Source organism: Bombina bombina, chromosome 5 (genome assembly GCF_027579735.1).
Source record: "Bombina bombina isolate aBomBom1 chromosome 5, aBomBom1.pri, whole genome shotgun sequence".
Classification (NCBI taxonomy): Eukaryota; Metazoa; Chordata; class Amphibia; order Anura; family Bombinatoridae; genus Bombina; species Bombina bombina.
The window spans coordinates 230,312,502-230,338,438 of record NC_069503.1 but is presented as its reverse complement, the minus strand read 5'-3'; the positions used below and the strand labels follow the sequence as shown (position 1 = coordinate 230,338,438).

The 25,937-nt window shown below is 38.8% G+C and overlaps 1 protein-coding gene across 15 annotated transcripts in view; it reads left to right on the top strand.

Annotated features, from left to right (window-relative positions):
• Positions 1-25,937, top strand: part of SVIL (supervillin) — a 766,609-nt gene that overhangs the window by 480,844 nt on the left and 259,828 nt on the right. For all 15 annotated transcript variants that reach the window (XM_053713887.1, XM_053713886.1, XM_053713892.1 and 12 more), the window contains 2 exons: positions 1,668-1,917; positions 4,594-5,188. In XM_053713887.1, coding sequence (XP_053569862.1) covers positions 1,668-1,917; positions 4,594-5,188 — 845 coding nt within the window. The remainder of the gene's footprint in view (positions 1-1,667; positions 1,918-4,593; positions 5,189-25,937) is intronic.

The window sequence follows — 25,937 nt, the reverse complement described above, 5'->3', positions numbered from 1 at the left end:
TAGTTTTCAGACTAATCCTATGTAAAAAAATATAAACTAGACCCTCTTCAAAGCAGGGCTGGTTAAATGGTACAGGTATTTAAAGGAGAGAAATGAGGGGATATGATAAAGCTGAGGCTGTCACAAAATGTACTATGCTAGGTTAAATGGTTATTTGCTTAAAAGGATAAGAAACCCAAAATGTATTTCATGATTTAGATAGAGCATACGATTTTAAACAACTTTCTATTTGACTTCTATTGTCATAACATTGTAAGAGTGTTATACATTTGCGAGACCACTAGAGGGCAGCACTAGTTCCTGCCATGTAGTGCTACAGATGCCTACCTAGGTATCCAACACAGAATATCATGGGAATAAAGCAAATTTTATAATAGAAGTAAATTGATTTTTTTTTTAAATGTTTTGTTTTTAATATCTCTGCAACTTTCTAATTTTACTCCTATTATCAATTTTTCTTCATTCTCTTGGTATGCTTTGTTGAATGAGCAGCAATGCACTACTGGTTGCTGACTGAACACCTGGGTGGGCCAATGAGAATCGGTGTATATATGCAGCCACCAATCAGCAGCTAGAGCCTAGGTTCCTTTCCTAGATAAGTCCTTAAGCAAAGGATAACAAGAGAAGGAAACAAATTAAATAGAAGTCAATTGCAAAGTTGTTTAAAATTGTATTCTCTATCTGAATCATGAAAAGAACATTTTTGGGTTTCATGTTCCTTGAAGGCAACCAAGGGGATACAATCTATTTATTTTACCTCTGTCAGGTTCAAGGGTGGTACCTAAGACAGAGCTTTGGTGCAGAGCCATTTTGTTACCCCCACCTATCATTTGGGCCTTGTCTCCTACATGGCAGTTGGGAACCCCAGCTATAGAGCCCCAGAATACTTACCAAACTTTTGAGTTTGGCTTCTGGTTTTAGAGTTCTAGTCTGATTTCAGCACCCAGTACATGAGCGCTAGGGCAACCTCAGTTTGGTGAGAAAAGAGACTCAAAAGAGAGAGAAAAGAGATTTAATTTTCCCCTAACACTGCTTAGTAGGTGCTGCAGAACAGCTTGGTGGACCTGGTCAGACAAGATGGTCCCTCTGGTTCTTATCCTCCATCAAATTCTGTTACTATGTTTATTTGATTCTACAGTTTTTTAGTCTGTTTTAGTTTTATTACTTAATACTTGAAAATGCATCTGTTTGTATTATCAAAACTTGAATAGACTTAACAGCTCCAATGAAAGGAAAGCTCAGGGCATATAAATTTTGAATCTATTAAACTAGTATAACTAAATCTGATTCATTTGGGTGTAGACTGCATTTAAAACCATCGGAATACGGCATACTGATTTTGCTAATTAATTTGTATAGGTTTAAAATAGGGCAAATAACCATCCTTTTAAACCAAACTTGTGAAAGCATTTAGCATGACGTGTGTGTGTGTATTTAAGGCATGTACTTGTGGTATTACAGTAAAAATACATATTTATCTGCTTTTAACAAGAAAAGTGACAAATCTATTCCTCTGTCTAAAGCTGCAAACAGTTTCTTTTTGTGAGATATAAGTGACTTTCATAAACTTGCAGTTTGTATAAGCTCCATGGTCATTTTCAGGCTATGTTCAATATACTGTAAGTAGACTTTTCTTTCTATTTCTACTGAAATATTTTGTTCTGCAGTTTACAGGCATCTGCACACCAAAAAAACATAGCTAAAGAAGAGCCAAAACCATTCAGAGAAGCAAACGATGAGCCGAATGATTCAGAAGAAGCAGACTCCTCCACACTCTCCTTGGCAGAAAAAATGGCCCTGTTCAATAAGCTGTCGCAGCCTCTCAAAAAAGATGTTACAGCCAGGAGCAGTATCAAGCAGAGGAGAATGAATGCGCGTTATCAGACCCAACCTGTGACATTTGTAGAGGTTGAACAGGTACAGTTGCTTCTGCAGGATTGTTAAAAGGAAATTAGTTATTGTCTTTATATAGGAGTTATTGCCTTTATATAGGAGTTATTGCCTTTATATAGGAGTTATTGCCTTTATATAGGAGTTATTGCCTTTATATAGGAGTTATTGCCTTTATATAGGAGTTATTGCCTTTATATAGGAGTTATTGCCTTTATATAGGAGTTATTGCCTTTATATAGGAGTTATTGCCTTTATATAGGAGTTATTGCCTTTATATAGGAGTTATTGCCTTTATATAGGAGTTATTGCCTTTATATAGGAGTTATTGCCTTTATATAGTAGTTATTGCCTTTATATAGGAGTTATTGCCTTTATATAGGAGTTATTGCCTTTATATAGGAGTTATTGCCTTTATATAGGAGTTATTGCCTTTATATAGGAGTTATTGCCTTTATATAGGAGTTATTGCCTTTATATAGGAGTTATTGCCTTTATATAGGAGTTATTGCCTTTATATAGGAGTTATTGCCTTTATATAGGAGTTATTGCCTTTATATAGGAGTTATTGCCTTTATATAGGAGTTATTGCCTTTATATAGGAGTTATTGCCTTTATATAGGAGTTATTGCCTTTATATAGGAGTTATTGCCTTTATATAGGAGTTATTGCCTTTATATAGGAGTTATTGCCTTTATATAGGAGTTATTGCCTTTATATAGGAGTTATTGCCTTTTATATATGCATAGTGTGTATCTGCAATTAAGCATTGCACTGCATCAGATCTGCGTACATTTATTTTAGAAGCATAACAGTCATTTTATTAGCATCATTTGTATTTCACAATCCAGGCACATGAATGTATAAAGCTTGTTGCCTATGTATAGATGTCCTCTGCTGTAGTCAGTTAGCAATCTGTATATTGCTAACAATTTTATTAAAATGTATAATTAAACATTTTAAATTAAAGTTCCATGCTCTATTAATAACTAGTGTGGTGTTCTGTAGCAATACAACAGAATATCTTGTAATTAAAGAGTGTTCAATGTCCTTATCAGCCAACAGTTTGTCTATCTGCCCTCAATACCTCTTTATTATAGAGCTAAACTATCAATATTTCCTTGATTACCTTCAACCTTTGTTTAAAAGGACCTATATATTTTTTTTTTCCTGCTTCAGATAGAAACAATTTAAAAAAAAAAGCTTTCCAATTTATGTCTATTGATAAATTTGTGTGGTTCTCATGTTCATTGTTAGAGATATCTAGGTAGGTAGCGTGGACATGTCTGGAGCACTACATGACAGGAAATAAAGCGCTTGCTAATGTATAACATTGCTGCAAATCTACCACCATATAGTGCTGCAGACACGTGCACACTCGTGAAATTAGCTTCCTGCTTTTCAATGAAGGATAACAAGAAAAGAAAGTAAATTTGATAATAGAAGTAAATTGGTAAAGTTGTTTAAAATTGTGGGTTCTATCTTAAACCATTAAAGAGAAAAAATTGGGTTTATTTGTGGTGTTCAAAGACCAATTATGATTTAATTTCCCTTTCTGTACATGGTGTTTGTTGTAGTAGACTGGAAAACAAATGTATTGTCTTCTGGTTTTGTTCTCTTGGGACTTCCTTGGATACTGTTTGGCATGTGTCACCGACGTATCAGAGCATAGAATAAAATGACTGTGCATTGAGACTTGGGACTTGATTGCATACTGTTTGGCATGTGTCAGCGTATCAGAGCATAGAATAAAATGACTGGGACTTCCTTGGATACTGTTTGGCATGTGTCAGCATATTAGAGCAATGAATAAAATGACTATGCATTGGGGCTTCCTTGGATACTGTTTGGTATTTGTCAGCATATCAGAGCATAGAATAAAATGACTGTGCATTGTTGACTCACAGCTGATTCACAGCAAGATCTGGACAGATTAAAACTAGCTGTAAGAAATAAATCCACAAGGGTCAAGCCAGGGGAATAATTTGGAAAATATCTGCATCTTAAAAACAGACATTGAATTGCTAACAGAATGTTTATATGTTCAATTAGACTTGTTTATGTAAAAGTAGCTCCAGGATCACGCTTCATAATTCATTTAGATAAAGTATTAAATACAAATGCTACATATGATGTATTCTGAGAGTTATATGTAGGTGTGTATATGTATATGTGTGTGTATATATGTATATATGTGTGTGTGTGTGTGTGTATATATGTATATGTGTGTGTGTATATATGTATGTGTGTGTGTGTGTATATATGTATATGTGTGTGTGTATATGTATATATATATATATATATATATATATATATATATGTGTGTGTGTGTGTATGTATGTATGTGTGTATGTATATATATATATATAGATAGATATAGATAGATAGATAGATAGATAGATAGAGATAGATATAGATAGATAGATATAGATAGATATAGATATATATATATATATATATATATATATATATATATATATATATATATAAAAATTTTTTTTTTTTTTTTTCAATATTGAGGTGCAAAGTTTTAGTGTCATAAAACAATGGGCACACCCATGTTGTAACCTAGGTTACCTTTTCTACTAAGACCAATTGGTGACACTGTATATATGTATGTGTGTGTGTATATGTATGTATGTATTTTTATCTATCCTTCTATCTGTCCCAGCTTTAATATGTTTGTTTTTATCTTTGGCACAGTTGAAGAATAATGGGGACAAGATAGCACCACTAGCTCCGAGTGTTGTATCTTCAGTAGCTACTCTAGCATCTCGTCCATCTCCATTGTGTCTTGAGGATGCACACATTACAAAGTCCTCTAATTATGAGGAAAGAATATCAAATGTCTCTAGCTTGTCAACCCTGCTGCAATCCTCAGTGGAAACAGGAAATACTCCAGAGCGAAACAAGTTATTGTCAGAGCCCTGGAGCCCTCCTTGCGCAAAAGATAACGAATGGGAGAGAGAATTCAGGAAGCCACTTTTGGATGATGCCAGGGTCTTAATGCTAGATGATAGTGTGTTCAGAAAGTCAAGCTCATTTCAGAAGGAAATCAGCCATCCTGTTCATAGTGAGACAGAGGAGTCGCCGCCTGCAGAAGACAAGCGTGCACACGGGCATGTTTTTTCAAGTAGGAACACTGAACTGTACAGCCCCCAAACACAAAGTCAGACTTCTGTGCGTGGAGGAGAATGCAGAATTCCTGACAGTGCCCTGCAGGTAGAAGGTGAGGAATTGCAGTACACGACTAGCTTACAATCCGAAAGAAGTATGAGGAGAGCGACTGAGCTGTCTGGTGAGTAGTGTTTGTTTATTGTAAATGTATCAGCTTTGTATATTCATTTTCTTTGCCAAATACAGTGCGACTTGTTTACTTAGTTACAGATGTTTGTGCAATTGGAATCCTCTGCTCTGAGAAAGAAGCCTAATAACCACTGACCTGCGTGATTTTGTGCTGTAAAACTGTCTTCAGTTGCTGAGCTGTTGTTTATTAAGCTTTAAGTGTGTGTTTGGTTTAGAAAGATTTTAACACTGGTATTGCTTTTTGCACATTTGTTAAACAGGACAGCCAAGGGGTTGATTGAGGGTATTAATAATACTGTATATAAACGCTCCATAATGTTAAACTGATTAATTTTAAATGCCTTAGTAACCTGATTTAAAATAGTTTTATTTTATATGCAAATCAAATGTGTGTGTATAATATGTATATATGTGGAAAATATCACTATTGTAGTCCACTCAATGTTAATTATAGGAAAACTTTTTTCTAAGTCGTCCGCTGCAATTTTATAAAACATCCTTCAGGAAATGTATAGATATATATCAATCTATCTCAGGGCTTACAATTTCCACTAGTCCTGGACGAGTAATAAATTGCAGCAGAGTAAGTTTACTTTTTTTTTTAAATGCAGGTGGTGAGAGTCCAGGATCCATTTTTCCTGGAAATTACTCTCTACCACTAGGAGGAGGCAAAGATTACCAAACTCCAATAGCTCTATAAATATAGCTCTCACTTTGCTTCCACAAAATTTTAAGAACAAAGACGTGCATTTGATTCTTCAGAGAAAGTGGTTTTCATTATTTTGAGGCCTGATTTCTCCTTAGAGAACAGTGCTTGTCAGAGGGATGTATATGGGGTATGGATTGTGATTCTTTTTTCACCTCATGGGAAATGTTTCATAAAACTTCCTAAATTGGCCGCAGAGACTTATCTTTTGCCTCCCTTTATAGCTCTACAATATACTTATATTCCTTAACTTCTGCTGATAAGCTTTTGCTCATTTGCTGGTGGACAAGTGTCTATTTGTAAGTATAATTTACATTTAGACACTCTATATAGCTATGTTATACGATATATATATATATATATATATATATATATATATATATATATATATATATATATATATATATATTCCAGAAAATAGGCAGGCACTCTCCGTTTACATCCACAAAAAATCTTTACTGTGTAACAAGTGACGTTTCGGGGTTTCACCCCCATCCTCAGACTTACAATGATTTTTTTTGTGGATGTAAACGGAGAGTGCCTGCCTATTTTCTGGACTATCTAACTTGCATGCTGCGAACCCCGGATCATAATTGAGTGCTATACTATGAGTTGTATGTATGTATGTATATGTATGTGTGTGTGTGTGTGTATATATGTCTGGTTAATGCTTGTTGAGTTAACGCAGGTACTTTTTTTTAGTCTTTCTATAGGTTTTTTTATTCTTTGGCTGATTTTTGCACGTCAAGTTAGTTCACGTTTGTCCTCCGCTATGCACACATCAGGTTTTTGTGCACTTAATTTCTTATAGCTGTAGCTCTTATAGTTTTTTTTATTTTTGGGGCGTATTCATTCTGATAAGGGTTATCTGCCCTTCAGATGTAATGTCTCCTGTTTTGTTTTGCAGTTTGGGTTTGCGTGCATTGTACCAGTTTATTTAAAAAGAGATTTTTAAGGGGTTTATAGTGTTTGTTGCATTGCTTTGTTATATGCCCTAAAGAAGCAGTCTGATTCTGTCTCTAAATTTACGGGAGAAACTAAGGCCCCTGAACGCCTTTCTACCATTATTAGGTGTGCTTATTGTAAACTAGCTGAGGTACCTTCTCCAGCTCATTTATGTTTAGAATCATTAATGCAATCAGACTATCCTGATGCTGTTTCAGTTGTGACAGACTCCTGATACCCCGACTGGGTATCTCCGTTAAAACAATTCTTTACCCTGGAACCTGTAGCTGTAGAGCGGGAAAGTGATTATAGCAAGTGGCCCACCCTAATAACCAAACAAGACTAGTATTAAGGTGAAACACAAACCGGCTTTATTGGGACAAACACACAGCTTATATACATATTTGCCATCTGATAAGAGCCTTATCTGATCAAGAAATCACCGCCCCTCCAGACAGGCTGGCGCCTTCATAGGAGCCCTAGGAATGTAGAGATCCCTCAAGTTAGGTCGTAATCTTGTGGTGATCCTGAGGGAGCAGTGGCTATTCCTGGGTATCATTTGAGAGCCCCGAACCCCCAGATGTAAGTCCAAAAAGCTACATGATCCGTGGCTGGGGGCCGGAGCATAGGCCTGGCAAAGGTTTACCCAGGACCAACATGAGGTGTCCAAAACCCCAGGTTCCCTCTCTCCCTCCCTCCTAGGAATCACCCCAGTCCATGCCCCCCCAGAGGTATAGCAAGTCCCCAAAAGATTGGAGCTCTGGGGCAAAGGGCCTCTGGAGCGACCTAGTATAATGTTCAGCGGGGATTTGTAGTGAGCCCAGCTGGCAAATAGTTCCATAAGATTCCGGCTGGGCTTCGGCAAGCTAGGAAGGGATCAAGCAGGGCAGCTATCAGTGTTTTCAGGGCACTTGCAACCATGGAAACTGAAAAAGGGGGAACACTAATTCATATGATGAGAGGTAGCGTGGCCTTGGCAGCCTGGTATCCATGACAGTGCTCCCCCTCATAGTCCGGCAGACCCGGCTAGATCCGGACGGGTCGGTTTGGGGCTGTCCGGTGGTGCTATTTCAATTCAGTTTGCTGGGAGAGGCCATCTGCATTGCCGTTACTCTTTCCGGATGATACTGATGAGAATCTGATCTCAGTTTTCAAACCGACAATGTCACAGCAGTGACTTATGTCAACCATCAAGGGGGAACTCCCAGAGATGAATATGACGGTATCTCATTTAAACCAAAAACTTCCCAGGTACTTTGCGAGGTCCAGTGATCCTCAAAAAGAGTTAGTGTATGCTCTAATAGTTCCTTGGTCATTTCAGCTTGCTTATCTGTTCGTCCTCTGGTACTTCTACCCAGAGTGATGTCCAAGATAAGCTTAGAGAAATCTTCAGTAATCCTGGTTGCCCCAGCTTGGCCTCGCAGGATTTGGTATGTAGATCTGGTTCAAATGTACTCCTTGGCCTCTGCGGTCACACCTTCTGTCTCAAGGTCTGTTTTTTCCATTCAAATCTCAACTCTCTGAACTTGAAATGGAATATTTAGTCCTTAGACATAGGGGTTTCTCTGATTCTGTGATTCTCCTATTTACAGGCTTACAAGCCTGAATTAAGGTTGTCTATCAAGGTCTGGAAGGCCTTTCTTTCTTTGTGTGTGTATATCATGATTTTTTTTTCCTGGCATTTTTTCAGAATTCCTAGGATTTTGCAGTTCTTACAGGAAAGGATCCAGATAAGGTCCTAACTGCCAGTTCTCGGAAGGGGCAGGTTTCTGCTCTTTCAGTTTTGTTCCACAGGAAGATTGATGATTGTAATATTCATGGTTTTGTTCAGACTCTGGTCCATATTAAATCTGTAACCCACAATGTTACGGTTGCCTCCAGGCTGGCTGGAAGTTGGACCGTAGAAAAGGATGCTCCTAGCGCTCACCAAAGGAGCAGCAGCACCGTGGACACTATAACTACTGCGTAGCCACCATAAGTAACGCAGACTCTATGAACCACCGCTGCTGGGCTGGTATCTCGCCGTCTGCTCTGCGCCCTGGACCTACGACCAGGCTCCAGTAGGTGAACCCAGGAACAAGAGCTCTTACAGGAGCTCAGTAGCTAAGGGAGTATATAGAGCATAGCAATCCCTGTAGTGATTATAAGCTGTATCCTACAAACATGAGTCAAAGCTTCAAGTTAGAGGGTCAACATAGGTCTGGGGACATAGTCTTAAAAGGGGCATTGTTCACTAAAGTCACAATATGTCCCCAGACGGTTCCCAAAGGGCCACACACACCCACACAGGTCTGGGGACATAGTCTTAAAAGGGGCATTGTTCATCAAAGTCACAATATGTCCCCAGATGGTTCTTAAAGGGCCATACACACCCAATAAAAGTTAATATGTTCTCAGGGGCACAATCTTCCAGGGGCCATAGTCATGAGGAAGGAGGCTGGCAAATAGGCTTCTCCAAAATCCAGGGAAGCAGGGCAATTTTCCATTTAAAGGGCCAGTTACAAACAGCAGTTTGTAACATATCTCCCCTTTTGGAGGGAGACTAACCAGGCACCTGACCTTCTGTCGGTCAGTGCCTAAGTTAGTCTCGCAACCCACCCACAAATAAACATTAGCAGCACAGTAGCCCCCCCACAATAAGTAGTACTGGCCTGTAGGTTCCAGGTTATAGGATGAAAGGGTAGCATCCTCTGCCTTCCTGGCGCAGCTGGGCAAATAGCTGATGGTACTTGGGGGGCAGAGGCCAGCGGCACTCTGCCCTGGTGCCAGCGCTTCTGCTGGGGTGAGGGGTTTGCAGGCCAGTCCTGTAACAAGGGGGTCTGTAGGGCAGAGGCCAGCAGCGCTCTGTCCTGATGCCAGCTCTTCTGCTGGGGGAATTGGGGCATAGTCCTGCCCGGTGGCAAAGGGAACGTGGGGGTCAGTGGGGGTTAACATCTCCACTGTTAACCCTGGGCCCAAGTTAGGAGTTAGCTGGGGAGGGGGAGATTGGCTTACCTCCTCCTCCTGATACTCCGGTGGCCGTTGGGAAGGGAGGTCGATGCTCTCCGCTTCCTGTGGAACATGCTGCGGCTGGGGAGAGAGACCGGTTGTCTCCTCTCCCTGGAAGGCACACTCCGGCTGGGGAGGGAGGTCGATGCTCTCCCCTCCCTGTAGCTGGGTCTGTCGCTGGGGATCTGGGCCGCCTGCCCAGCATCCCTGTAGGGCCGGTAGAGAGACTGCGGTCCCATCTCCACCTGCCTGCTGGGGGTCCTCCCAGGACCAGTCTATGAGGCCTGCTGCCTCTGGTATCTCTGGTTGGGGAAGGAGACTGGTTGTCTCTTCCCTCTGCACAGTATACTGCCGCTGGGGAGGGAGGTCGCTGCTCTCCTCTCCCTGTGGAACATGCTGCGGCTGGGGAGAGAGACCAGGTGTCCATACCCTCAAACTCCACAGTTGGCGCTCAAAGGCTCGTGCCGCTTCGTTCTCAGTAGCCAATTCCCGGATGAGGCGACTGACTACCTCCTGTGCAGGGTCTGGACCATATCGGACTAGCCGCCTCTTTACCTCTGGAACGAAATCAGCGCCCTCATAGCGACGGATCAGGTTGAGGTGCTCTTCACAGGGTTCTGACCAGTATCTTGTCAGCTCCATGGTGCTGTAGGTAGGGACGCTGCGCAGTGGCTAGCGTTGCCCTCAATAACTTTCCTACGATACCAGTGCTGTTGTGGTGCTGCTCCTTGCGCTAGGACGCCAATCCCACCGCTGCCGCCAAATGTTACGGTTGCCTCCAGGCTGGCTGGAAGTTGGACCGTAGAAAAGGATGCTCCTAGCGCTCACCAAAGGAGCAGCAGCACCGTGGACACTATAACTACTGCGTAGCCACCATAAGTAACGCAGACTCTATGAACCACCGCTGCTGGGCTGGTATCTCGCCGTCTGCTCTGCGCCCTGGACCTACGACCAGGCTCCAGTAGGTGAACCCAGGAACAAGAGCTCTTACAGGAGCTCAGTAGCTAAGGGAGTATATAGAGCATAGCAATCCCTGTAGTGATTATAAGCTGTATCCTACAAACATGAGTCAAAGCTTCAAGTTAGAGGGTCAACATAGGTCTGGGGACATAGTCTTAAAAGGGGCATTGTTCACTAAAGTCACAATATGTCCCCAGACGGTTCCCAAAGGGCCACACACACCCACACAGGTCTGGGGACATAGTCTTAAAAGGGGCATTGTTCATCAAAGTCACAATATGTCCCCAGATGGTTCTTAAAGGGCCATACACACCCAATAAAAGTTAATATGTTCTCAGGGGCACAATCTTCCAGGGGCCATAGTCATGAGGAAGGAGGCTGGCAAATAGGCTTCTCCAAAATCCAGGGAAGCAGGGCAATTTTCCATTTAAAGGGCCAGTTACAAACAGCAGTTTGTAACACACAATTTCTCCTCCATGGAGACTTAAAGGGACAGTCTACATCTGATTTTTTGTTTAAAAAGATAGATAAACCCTTTATTACCCATTCCCCAGCTTTGCATAACCAACACGGTTATATTAAAGGCACACTGAACCCAATTTTTTTCTTCTGTGATTCAGATAGAGCATGCAATTTTAAGCAACTTTCTAATTGACTATTATCAAATTGTCTTCATTCTCTTGGTATCTTTATTTGAAAAGCAAGAATGTAAGTTTAGATGCCAGCCGATTTTTGGTTAACAAACTGGGTTGTTCTTGCTGATTGGTGGATAAATTTACCCACCAATAAACAAGTGCTTTCCATGGTTCTGAACAAAAAATAGCTTAAATGCCTTCTTTTTCAAATAAAGAAAGCAAGAGAACGAAGAAAAATTAATAGGTGTAAATTAGAAAGTAGATTAAAATTGCATGCTCTATCTGAATCACAAAAGAAAACATTTGGGTTTTTGCGATTACCTTGTATCTAAGTCTCTGCAGACTTTCCCCTTATTTCAGTTCTTTTGACAGACTTGCACTTTAGCCAATCAGTGCCGACTCCTAGGTAACTCCACAGGTGTGAGCACAATGTTATATTTAGGGCAAACATGATCTAACTCCCTCTAGTTGTGAAAAATGTCAAAATGCATTCAGATAAGAGACAAGGACTAAGAAATTGGCATATCAGTCTACCTAGGTTTAGCTTTCAACTAAGAATACCAAGAGAACTAGGAAAAATCTATCATAAAAGTAAATTGGAAAGTTGTATAAAATTACATGGTCTATCTATATCATGAAAGTTTATTTTTAACTAGGCTGTCCCTTTAACTTGGTGTTGATGGTTTTGCAGGCTCCACTTTTTTGAACCTATGCATAAAGTGGATATTTAACTGCTTTCTTGGAAAGTGGTTTTTCTTTTGGCTATCTCTTCTGCTTGTAGAGTTGTAATGCTCTTTCTTGTGATCCTCATCTGATTTTTTTATTTATTTTTTTCTCATCAGTATAAGGCAGCTTTACTGACTTTCTGACTTTTTTACCTAAGATTTTTTTTATTCAGACAACATGAGCAGAGAGATTGTAGTTCTTTATTTGTGTCCTAACCTCAAGAATGCTTCTGAGATATCTTTGCATGCTTTGGAAGTTGTTAGGGCATTGAAATATTATATTGATGCTACTACTTCAGACAAACTTCTAGTTTGTGACCTTTCCTAGGACCAGAAATATTGATCAGTTTCTGCTGATTCTTTGGCCTCTTGGCTGAAACTTTTGATATACAAGTCTTACTTGGAGGCAGGTCAGCCTCCACCACAGCGGATTACTGCTCATTCTACTAGGTTAGTTGGGCTTTCAAGAATAAAGCTTCAGTTAACGAGATTTGCAATGCAGCTACTTGGTCTTCTTTGCATACTTTTAGAAAATTATATCAATTTGATTTTTCTTTCATGTAATTGGCAAGAGTCCATGAGCTAATGACGTATAAGATATACAATTCTACCAGGAGGGGCAAAGTTTCCCAAACCTCCAAAATGCCTATAAATACACCCCTCACCACACCCACAATTCAGTTTTACAAACTTTGCCTCCTATGGAGGTGGTGAAGTAAGTTTGTGCTAAGATTTCTACGTTGATATGCGCTTCTCAGCATTTTGAAGCCCGATTCCTCTCAGAGTACAGCGAATGTCAGAGGGATGTGAAGGGAGTATCGCCTATTGAATGCAATGGTTTTCCTCTCGGGAGATCTATTTCTTAGGTTCTCTGTTATCGGTCGTAGAGATTAATCTCCTACCTCCCTTTTCAGATTGACGATATACTCTCATATTCCATTACCTCTACTGATAACCGTTTCAGTACTGGTTTGGCTATCTGCTTTATGTGGATGGGTGTCTTTGGTAAGTATGTTTTCATTACTTAAGACACTCTCAGCTATGGTTTGGCACTTTATGTATTTATATAAAGTTCTAAATATATGTATTGTACTGATATTTGCCATGATTCAGGTTTTCAGTATATTTCCTTTTGCAGACTGTCAGTTTCATATCTGGAAAATGTTTTTTTAGGGAAAATTTATTTATTACCTGGGGTGTAGTCTTTTTCAAATTGACTATCTTTTAAATTTGTGGGTAGAATTAGGCTTGCGAGGGCGCAAAATGCCAAAGTTTATTGCGTCATTCTTGGAGCGAGATTTTTTTGGCACGAAGTTACGTTCGTTGACGCAATTTCGTAATTTCCGGCGTCTTAGTTGGCACAGAGTCCTTCACAAGGTTGGGTCTTCTGTGACGCGAGTGTGTCATTTCCGGACGTTTTTGGCGCCAAAAAATATTTTTCTGTTTTTCATGCGTCATACTTGGCGCCAAATATTTTTCATTATTTAAGACCCCATTCCTATATGCCTCTTGCCTTTTCTCTATGTCAGAGGGCTATGCTGTTTGCATTTTTTTTTTCCCCATTCCTGAAACTGCCATATAAGGAAATTGATAATTTTGCTTTATATGTTTTTTTTTCTCTTACATTTGCAAGATGTCTCAATCTGATCCTGTCTCAGAAATCTCTGTTGGAACTCTGCTGCCGGATAGCGGTTCTACCAAAGCTAAGTGCATTTGTTGTAAACTTGTGGAGGTTATATCTCCAGCTGTGGTTTGTAATAGTTGTCATGATAAACTTTTACATGCAGAAAATGTATCCATCAGTAGTAGTTCATTACCTGTTGCTGTTCCCTCAACATCTAATGCACAAGATACACCTGTAAATTTAAAATAATTTATTTCTGACTCTATACAGAAGGCTTTGTCTGCCATTCTGCCTTCTAAAAAACGTAAAAGGTCTTTTTAAACTTCTCATAAAGTTGGTGAAATTTCAAATGACCGACAAAATACTGAATTATCCTTCTCTGATGAGGATCTATCTGGTTCAGAAGATCCTGCCTCAGATATTGACACTGACAAATCTTATTTGTTTAAAATGGAGTATATTCGTTCTTTGTTAAAAGAAGTGTTGATTACATTGGATATGGAGGAAACTAGTCCTCTTGATATTAAAACTAGTAAACGTTTATAAACCTCCTGTGGTTATTCCAGAGGTTTTTCCAGTTCCTGATGCTATTTCTTATATGATTTCTAAGGATGGGAATAGGCCTGGTACTACTTTTATTCGTTCTTCAAGGTTTAAAAATTGTACCCTTTGCCAGCAGTTTCTTTAGAGTTTTGGGAAAAGATCCCCAAAGTTGATGGGGCAATCTCTACTCTTGCTAAATGTACTACTATTCCTATGGAAGAGAGTACTTATTTTAAAGATCCTTTAGATAGGAAACTTGAATCTTATCTAAGGAATGCCTATTTACTGTATATGCTGGTCATCTTCTCAGGCCTGCAATTTCTTTGGCTGATGTTGCAGCTGCATCAACTTTTTGGTTGGAACATTTAGCGCAACAAGAACTGGATTCTGATTTGTCTAGCATTGTTAGTTTACTTCAACATGCTAATCATTTTATCTGTGATGCTATTTTTGATATCGTCAAAATTGATGTTAAATCTATGTCTTTAGCTATTTTAGCTAGAAGAGCTTTGTGGCTTAAATCTTGGAATGCTGATATGACATCTAAGTCCAGATTGCCATCTCTTTCTATCCAAGGTAATAAGTTATTTGGTTCTCAGTTGGATTCAATAATTTCAACTGTCACTGGAGGGAAGAGAGGTTTTTTTTTTGCCTCAGGATAAAAGACCTAAGGGTAAATCTAAAGCTTCTAACAGTTTTCGTTCCTTTCGACAAAATAAGGAACATAAATCTAATCCTTCCCCCAAGGAATCTGTTTCCAATTGGAAGCCTTCCTCAAATTGGAATAAGTCCAAGCCATTTAAGAGATCAAAGCCAGGCCCAAAGTCCGCATGAAGGTGCGGCCCTCATTCCAGCTCAGCTGGTGGGGTGCAGATTAAGATTTTTCAAAGATGTTTGGATCAATTCGGTCCAAAATCAGTGGTTTCAGAGTATAGTCTCTCGGGTACAGAATAGGTTTCAGAGTAAGACAGTCTGTGAGAAGATTTTTTTTTTCTCACGTATTCCAGCAAACCCAGTAAAGGCTCAGGCTTTCCTGAAGTGTGTTTCAGACCTGGAGTTATCAGGGGTAATCATGGCAGGAACAGGGTCTGGGGTTTTATTCAAATCTATTCATTGTCCCAAAGAAAGAGAAGATTCATTAAGGCCAGTTTTGGATCTAAAGATTTTGAATCGATATGTAAGAGTACCAACTTTCAAAATGATGACTATAAGGACTATTCTGCCTTTTGTTCAGCAAGGGTATTATGTCCACAATAGACTTACAGGATGCATATCTTCATATTCCGATTCATCCAGATCACTATCAGTTCCTGAGATTCTCTTTTCTAGACAAGCATTACCAATTTGTCGCTCTTCCTTTTGGCCTAGTGACAGCTCCAAGAATCTTTTCTAAGGTTCTCGGTGCCCTACTCTCTGTAATCAGAGAGCGGGGTATTGCGGTGTTTTCTTTCATGTAATTAGCAAGAGTCCATGAGCTAGTGACGTATGGGATATACATTCCTACCAGGAGGGGCAAAGTTTCCCAAACCTTAAAATGCCTATAAATACACCCCTCACCACACCCACAATTCAGTTTTACAAACTTTGCCTCCGATGGAGGTGGTGAAGTAAGTTTGTGCTAGATTCTACGTTGATATGCGCTCCGCAGAAAGTTGGAGCCCGGTTTTCCTCTCAGCATGCAGTGAATGTCAGAGGGATGTGAGGAGAGTATTGCCTATTTGAATGCAGTGATCTCCTTCTACGGGGTCTATTTCATAGGTTCTCTGTTATCGGTCGTAGAGATTCATCTCTTACCTCCCTTTTCAGATCGACGATATACTCTTATATATACCATTACCTCTGCTGATTCTCGTTTCAGTACTGGTTTGGCTTTCTACAAACATGTAGATGAGTGTCCTGGGGTAAGTAAATCTTATTTTCTGTGACACTCTAAGCTATGGTTGGGCACTTTATTTATAAAGTTCTAAATATATGTATTCAAACATTTATTTGCCTTGACTCAGAATGTTCAACATTCCTTATTTTTCAGACAGTCAGTTTCATATTTGGGATAAATGCATTTGTTTCAATCATTTTTTCTTACCTTAAAAAATTTGACTTTTTCCCTGTGGGCTGTTAGGCTCGCGGGGGCAGAAAATGCTTCATTTTATTGCGTCATTCTTGGCGCAGACTTTTTTGGCGCAAAATTTTTTTTCTGTTTCCGGCGTCATACATGTCGCCGGAAGTTGCGTCATTTTTTGACGTTTGTTTGCGTCAAAAATGTCGGCGTTCCGGATGTGGCGTCATTTTTGGCGCCAAAAGCATTTAGGCGCCAAATAATGTGGGCGTCTTTTTTTTGGCGCTAAAAAATATGGGCGTCATTTTTGTCTCCACATTATTTAAGTCTCATTATTTATTGCTTCTGGTTGCTAGAAGCTTGTTCACTGGCATTTTTTTCCCATTCCTGAAACTGTCATTTAAGGAATTTGATCAATTTTGCTTTATATGTTGTTTTTTTCTTTTACATATTGCAAGATGTTCCACGTTGCATCTGAGTCAGAAGATACTTCAGGAAAATCACTGCACAGTGCTGGAGCTACCAAGCTAAGTGTATCTGCTATAAACTTTTGGTATCTGTTTCTCCAGCTGTTATTTGTATTGCATGTCATGTTAAACTTATTAATGCAGATAAAATTTCCTTTAGTACTGTTACATTACCTGTTGCTGTTCCGTCAACATCTAATTTTCAGAGTGTTCCTGATAACATAAGAGATTTTATTTTTTAAATCCATTAAGAAGGCTATGTCTGTTATTTCTCCTTCTAGTATACATAAAAGTCTTTTAAAACTTCTCTTTTTTCAGATGAATTTTTAAATGAACATCATCATTCTGATACTGATAATGGTTCTTCTGGTTCAGAGGTTTCTGTCTCAGAGGTTGATGCTGATAAATCTTTGTATTTGTTCAAGATGGAATTTATTCGTTCTTTACTTAAAGAAGTGTTATTTGCATTAGAAATAGAGGATTCTGGTCCTCTTGATACTAAATGTAAACGTTTAAATAAGGTTTTTAAATCTCCTGTAGTTATTCCAGAAGTGTTTTATCTCCCTGATGCTATTTCTGAAGTAATTTCCAGGGAATGGAATAATTTGGGTAATTTATTTACTCCTCCTAGACGTTTAAGCAAATTATATCCTGTGCCATCTGACAGATAAGAGTTTTTTGGGACAAAAATCCCTAAGGTTATGGGGCTGTCTCTACTCCTGCTAATGTACTACTATTCCTACGGCAGATAGTACTTCATTTAAGGATCCTTTAGATAGGAAAATTGAATCCTTTCTAAGAAAAGCTTACTTATGTTCAGGTAATCTTCTTAGACCTGCTATATTTTTAGCGGATGTTGCTGCAGCTTCAACTTTTTGGTTAGAAGCTTTAGCGCAACAAGTAACAGATCATAATTTTATAGCATTATTATTATTCTATAACATGCTAATAATTTTATTGGTGATACCATCTTTTGATATCATTAGAGTTGATGTCAGGTATATGTCTCTAGCTATTTTAGCTAGAAAAGCTTTATGGATTAAACTTGGAATGCTGACATGTCTTCTAAGTCAACTTTGCTTTCCCTTTCTTTCCAGGGTAAATAATCATTTTCGTTCCTTTCCTCACAACAAGGAACAAAAGCCTGATCCTTCATCCTCAGGAGCGGTATCGGTTTAGAAACTATTTCCAGTTTGGAATATATCCAAGCCTTATAGAAACCTATAGCCAGCTCCTAAATACCTATGAAGGTGCGGCCCTTATTCCAGCTCAGCTGGTATGGGGCAGATTATGTTTTCTTCAAAGAAATTTGGATCAATTCCGTTCTTAATCTCTGGTTTCAGAAACATTGTTTCAGAAAGGTACAGAATTGGCTTCAAGTTAAGGCCTCCTGCTAAGAGATTCTTTTCTTTCCCGTGTCCCAGTTAACACAGCAAAGGCTCAGCATTTCTGAAATGTGTTTCAGATCTAGAGTTGGCTGGAGTATTTATGCCAGTTCCAGTTCTGGAACAGGGGCTGGGGTTTTATTTTATCTCTTCATTGTACCAAAGAAGGTCAATTCCTTCAGACCAGTTCCGGATCTATCATTATTGAATCGTTATGTTAGGATACCAACATTCAAGATGGTTACTGTAGGACTATCCTGCCTTTTGTTTAGCAAGGGCATTATATGTCTACAATAGATTTACAGGATGTGTATCTGCATATTCCGATTCATCCAGATCACTTTTAGTGTCTGAGATTCTCTTTTTAGACAAGCATTACCAGTTTTGTGGCTCTACCGTTTGGCCTAGCCTCAGTTCCAAGAATTTTTTTCAAAGGTTCTCGGTGCCCTTCTTTCTGTAATCAGAGAATAGGGTTTTGGCATTTCCTTATTTGGACGATATCTTGGTACTTGCTCAGTCTTCTCATTTTCGAAGAATCTCATACAAATCGACTTGTGTTGTTTCTTCAAGTTCATGGTTGGAGGATCAATTTACCAATCAGTTCATTGATTCCTCAGACAAGGGTAACCTTTTTAGGTTTCTAGATAAATTCAGTGTCTATGACTCTGTCCTTGTCAGACAAGAGAAGTTTAACATTGATATCAGCTTGTCAAAACCTTCAGTCACAATCATTCCCTTTGGTAGCCTTATGCATGGAAATGTTGGGTCTTAGGACTGCCGCATCAGATGCGATCTCCTTTGCTCGTTTTCACATGCGACCTCTTCAGCTCTGTATGCTGAACCAATGGTGCAGGGATTACTCAAAGATATCTCAATTAATATCTTTAAACCGATTTTACGACACTCTCTGACATGGTGGACAGATCACCATCGTTTAGTTCAGGGGGCTTCTTTGTTCTTCCGACCTGGACTATAATCTCAACAGATGCAAGTCTTACAGGTTGGGGAGCTGTGTGGGGGTATCTGACGGCACAAGGGGTTTGGGAATCTCAGGAGGTGAGATTTCCGATCAATATTTTGGAACTCCGTGCAATTTTCAGAACTCTTCAGTCTTGGCCTCTTCTGAAGAGAGAGTTGTTCATTTGTTTTCAGATAGACAATGTCACAACTGTGGCATACATCAATCATCAAGGAGGGACTCACAGTCCTCTGGCTATGAAAGAAGTATCTCGAATTTTGGTTTGGGCGGAATCCAGCTCCTGTCTAATCTCTGCGGTTCATATCCCAGGTATGGACAATTGGAAAGCGGATTATCTCAGTCGCCAAACGTTGCATCCGGGCGAATGGTCTCTTCACCCAGAGGTATTTCTTCAGATTGTTCAAATGTGGGAACTTCCAGAAATAGATCTGATGGCTTCTCATCTAAACAAGAAACTTCCCAGGTATCTGTCCAGATCCCGGGATCCTCAGGCGGAGGCAGTGGATGCATTATCACTTCCTTGGAAGTATCATCCTGCCTATATCTTTCCGCCTCTAGTTCTTCTTCCAAGAGTAATCTCCAAGATTCTGAAGGAATGCTCGTTTGTTCTGCTGGTAGCTCCGGCATGGCCTCACAGGTTTTGGTATGCGGATCTTGTCCGGATGGCCTCTTGCCAACCGTGGACTCTTCCGTTAAGACCAGACCTTTTGTCTCAAGGTCCTTTTTTCCATCAGGATCTGAAATCCTTAAATTTAAAGGTATGGAGATTGAACGCTTGATTCTTGGTCAAAGAGATTTCTCTGACTCTGTGATTAATACTATGTTACAGGCTCGTAAATCTGTATCCAGAGAGATATATTATAGAGTCTGGAAGACTTATATTTCTTGGTGTCTTTCTCATCATTTTTCTTGGCATTCTTTTAGAATACCGAGAATATTTCAGTTTCTTCAGGATGGTTTAGATAAGGGTTTGTCCGCAAGTTCCTTGAAAGGTCAAATCTCTGCTCTTTCTGTTCTTTTTCACAGAAAGATTGCTATTCTTCCTGATATTCATTGTTTTGTACAAGCTTTGGTTCGTATAAAGCCTGTCATTAAGTCAATTTCTCCTCCTTGGAGTTTGAATTTGGTTCTGGGGGCTCTTCAAGCTCCTCCATTTGAACCTATGCATTCATTGGATATTAAATTACTTTCTTGGAAAGTTTTGTTCCTTTTGGCCATCTCTTCTGCCAGAAGAGTTTCTGAATTATCTGCTCTTTCTTGTGAGTCTCCTTTTCTGATTTTTCATCAGGATAAGGCGGTGTTGCGAACTTCTTTTGAATTTTTAACTAAGTTGTGAATTCCAACAACATTAGTAGAGACATTGTGGTTCCTTCATTATGTCCTAATCCTAAGAATTCTAAGGAGAAATCGTTGCATTCTTTGGATGTTATTAGAGCTTTGAAATATTATGTTGAAGCTACTAAGTCTTTCCGAAAGACTTCTTGTTTATTTGTTATCTTTTCCGGTTTTAGAAAGGCCAGAAAACTTCTGCCATTTCTTTGGCATCTTGGTTGAAATCTTTAATTCATCTTGCCTATGTTGAGTCGGGTAAGACTCCGCCTCATAGGATTACAGCTCATTCTACTAGGTCAGTTTCTACTTCCTGGGCGTTTAGGAATGAAGCTTCGGTTGATCAGATTTGCAAAGCGGCAACTTGGTCCTCTTTGCATACTTTTACCAAATTCTACCATTTTGTTGTATTTTCTTCTTCTGAAGCAGTTTTTGGTAGAAAAGTACTTCAGGCAGCGGTTTCAGTTTGAATCTTCTGCTTATGTTTTTCATTAAACTTTATTTTGGGTGTGGATTATTTTCAGCAGGAATTGGCTGTCTTTATTTTATCCCTCCCTCTCTAGTGACTCTTGTGTGGAAAGATCCACATCTTGGGTAGTCATTATCCCATACGTCACTAGCTCATGGACTCTTGCTAATTACATGAAAGAAAACATAATTTATGTAAGAACTTACCTGATAAATTCATTTCTTTCATATTAGCAAGAGTCCATGAGGCCCGCCCTTTTTTGTGGTGGTTATGATTTTTTTGTATAAAGCACAATTATTCCAATTCCTTATTTTATATGCTTTCGCACTTTTTTCTTATCACCCCACTTCTTGGCTATTCGTTAAACTGAATTGTGGGTGTGGTGAGGGGTGTATTTATAGGCATTTTAAGGTTTGGGAAACTTTGCCCCTCCTGGTAGGAATGTATATCCCATACGTCACTAGCTCATGGACTCTTGCTAATATGAAAGAAATGAATTTATCAGGTAAGTTCTTACATAAATTATGTTTTCTTATTTGGACGATATCTTGGTACTTGCTCAATCTTTACGTTCTGTAGAATCTCACACAAATCAACTAGTGTTGTTTCTTCAAAGACATGGTTGGAGGATCAATTTACCAAAAAGTTTTTTGATTCCTCAATCTATCTGGAAACCTAAAAAGGTTACCCTTGTCTGTGTCCATGACTCTGTCCCTAACAGACAAGAGACTATTAAAATTGGTTTCATCTTGTCGGAACCCTCAGTCTCAATCATTCCCTTCAGTGGCTATGTGCATGGAAGTTTTAGGTCTCATGACTGCAGCATTGGACGCGATCCCCTTTGCTCGTTTTCATATGAGACCTCTCCAGCTTTGTATGCTGAACCAATGGTGCAGGGATTATACAAGGATGTCACAATTAATATCCTTAAATCCCAATGTTCGACCATCTTTGACTTGGTGGTTATATCACCATTGTATGATTCTAGGGGCCTCTTTCGTTTGTCAAACCTGGACTGTGATCACAACGGATGCAAATTTTACAGTTTCTTTAGGATGGTTTGGATAAAGGTTTGTCTGCAAGTTCCTTGAAAGGACAAATCTCTGCTCTTTCTGTTTTATTCCACAGAAAAAAATGCTAAGCTTCCTGATCACTGTTTTGTACAGGCTTTGGTTTGTATTAAGCCTGTCATTAAATCCATCTCTCCTCCTTGGAGTCTTAATTGGGTTTTGAAGGCTTTACAGGCTCCTCCATTTGAGCCTATGCTTTCTTTGGACATTAAACTACTTTCTTGGAAAGTGTTGTTCCTTTTGGCCATCTCTTCTACTAGAAGTCTCTGAATTATCTGCTCTCTTGTGAATCTCCTTTTCTGATTTTTCATCAGGAGCAGGCAGTTTTGTGGACTTCATTTAAATTTTTACCTAAGGTTGTGAATTTTAACAACATTAATAGAGAAATTGTTGTCCCTTCTTTGTGTCCTAATCCTAAGAATTATTTGGAGAGATCGTTACATTCTTTGGATGTGGTGAGAGCTCTGAAATATTATGTTGAAGCTACTAAAGTTTTCAGGAAGGCTTCCAGTCTATTTGTTAGCTTTTCTGGTTCCAGAAAAAGGTCTGAAGGTTTGACGTTTCCTTGGCTTTGTGGTTAAAGCTTTTGATTCATCAAGCTTATTTGGAGTCGGGTCAAGCCCCGCCTCAGAGAATTACAGCTCATTCTACTAGATCAGTCTCCACTTCCTGGGCTTTTAAGAATGAAGCTTCAGTTGATCAGATTTGCAAAGCTGCAATGAGTGCAAAGGGAGAAAGGCAGGCTCTGCACACAGGAATCCAGATAAAAAGATTAATGAAAAAGATTAAAAAATACAAAAAGCAGCTACATACGCTGAGTGCACAAAAAAAGGTGAACAAGGCAGGTAGACAAACTGACATTGATGTCTGACTAGTTTCACGTTTTCCCACGACGCTTATTCATAGACATATGGGATGTGGTAGTTAGATACTTTAAAAAGGGGAAGCCAGCTCATGATTGGTTAATCAGTATACTCATTTTAAGCCAACAGCTGCTTCTTATATAGACCTTAATTAAACCACCTATACTACACACCCATTGATATAAGTTAAAAACAAAAAGAACCTAACCTAAATAAACATTACAATATATGTTGCAGTGAGACATAATAAGAGTGTTAATAAATGTCTAACATGCATAAGTTTTCACCATAAAAACATATACATAAATAAATTAATACCACCTATATGTATAGTAATATATGAAAAAGGGGCAAAATAAATAACATACAAAAAATATTCAAAAAATAATAAAAAAAACAGACAAAAATAAACATTGATACAAAAACTATTAGATGTCAATAAAATAATTGATGTCGCTACCACGATTCATACCAGATGGGGAACGAGTATGCAACTTAAGCATCCAAAACAACTCTTTCTTTTCCAATATTTTTAATTTGTTTCCTCCTCTAATGGGAATAGTGGCAACATCAATTATTTTTATATTCATATTTGCTACATTAGTAAAGTGATATCCATTGAAATGATTGGCAACTGCTGAACTCTTATTGTAATTCTTGACATCCCCTAGTATGTTCATTAAACCTTTTGTGGATCTCCCTGGAGGTTTGACCTGTATATTGCAACTGACATAAGTTACAGGTAAGCAAGTAAACCACAAAAGTGGTGCCACAGTTTGCATAAAAGTATGTATTATAAACATCCCCTGTGCTACTACTAGAGAACTGACTACCCTCCTGTATATGTGCACACATATGGCAGTTACGTTTTCCACATCTGAAATCGCCAGTTTTGTATAGCCAATTTTGTTTATGAATGTTTCTTCTAGTTGCTAAACTTGGTGACAATTTTTGTCCTAAGGTCATGGATTTTTTAGGCACAAACCTAATAATATTAATAAATGGTTTTAAAACCTCATCAAAGCTGCAACTTGGTCCTCTTTGCATACATTTCCTAAATTCTATCATTTTGATGTATTTGCTTCTTCGGAAGCAGTTTTTGGTAGAAAAGTTCTTCAGGCAGCTGTTTCAGTTTGATTCTTCTGCTTCAAGTTTTTTTTCTTTTCAATTATGAGACTAAACTTATGTTTTGGGTTGTGGATTAATTTTTTTCAGTGGAAAATGGCTGTTTTTATTTTTATCCCTCCCTCTCTAGTGACTCTTGCGTGGAGTTCCACTTCTTGGGTATTGCTATCCCATACGTCACTAGCTCATGGACATAATTTATGTAAGAACTTACCTCATTAATTTCTTTCATATTAGCAAGAGTCCATGAGGCCCACCCTTTTTATGGTGGTTATGATTTTTTGTATAAAGCACAATTATTTCCAAATTCCTTTGTTGATGCTTTTTACTCCTTTCTTATCACCCCACTACTTGGCTATATGTTAACCTCTTAAGGACATATGACGGAATTTTTCCGTCATAAAACAATTGAGCAAACTGAAAGCTGTGTCCTTAAAGGGTTAAACTGAATTGTGGGTGTGGTGAGGGGTGTATTTATAGGCATTTTGAGGTTTGGGAAACTTTGCCCCTCCTGGTAGGATTGTATATCCCATGTGTCACTAGCTCATGGACTCTTGCCAATATGAAAGAAATGAATTTATCAGGTAAGTTCTTACATAAATTATGTTTTTTGGTTCTTCTGACTCAGCCTCGGGTAGGAAGGTCCTTCAGGCAGCGGTCTGTTCTGATTTTTTGCCTGTTCGATTTATTTTAAGTGCATGTTGAAAAAATAAAAAATAAAAAAAAAAAATATATATATATATATATTTTTTTTTTTATTGCGGTTATAGATTTAATTTCTCTGTGAAAGAGGTTTTTTAACTCCCTCCCTTTAAGTTTTTACATGTAGAGTCCACAGGGTATTAGTTCCCAGTAGTAATGGATTGTAAACTTTCTCCTCTTGTATAAAATAAAACATAATTGATGCTTACCTGATAAATACATTTTTCATGGTGGTGAAAGTTCACAAGACCCCACCCTTATGTTTTTTAGGGTTACAGGTACAGTAAACCTACAAACTGTTATATAATTCTGCACATAGTGCAGAATTATATAACATTAGCTAGCACCACGTTTATAAAACAAAAGATTGCAGAGTTTTTATATTTAAAAATGCAAATATTGCTTAGAAAAAAAAAGCATTTAAAAGGTGGAAACATTGTTAACGTTTAAAATGATCTAATTTTGCATAAAGAACTTGCCAAGATGTGTTGATAAAGTAAGAGCTCAAAAAACAAAAGCATTACAAATAGGTTTGCCATTCATTGGTAGGTCCAAGGATCCCGTTTTCATTGTGGCCCTAATGGTCGCTCTGCAATTTATGGATACATATAGCCAATCAGACTGTTTGCTTTAATTTGAGGATGTTTACTTCCTAATTGGGTGAATTATTTAGGAGTTAGGACACTTTCATATGTAGTCCCTTTATTTTTAAGGGACCAAAAATGAGTGGACAATTGACTGAGAAGCTGTTTCATGGCCAGTTGTGAGTTATTCCCTCACTTTTATTAACAATTATAAGCAGTTAAAGGTCTGGCACTGACTCTAAATATGGAATTTGCATTTGGAAACTGTTGCTGTTAGCCTGCTTTAAATGACGAGTTATCATTAGGCTGAAAAAACAAAATACAAAATTATATGAACTGTTGCTGTCTATATACATATGGATCTTAGTATGTAATTTACCCCAGATTTGAGGCTTAGCCCAAGGGAAAGAGACCTTTGGGCAGAGCTGCAGGCATTCTCGGTGCTATATACTTTAGTCCAGAGGGGCAGCACTATGTTTTCAGAGCTCATATAGATATAAAATATTCATTTTTTTGGCAAAAAAAACCCCCAAAACTGGGCTTGCTCTTAGACTTTTAAGCCAATTTTTTAGCTCTGTTATTGCAC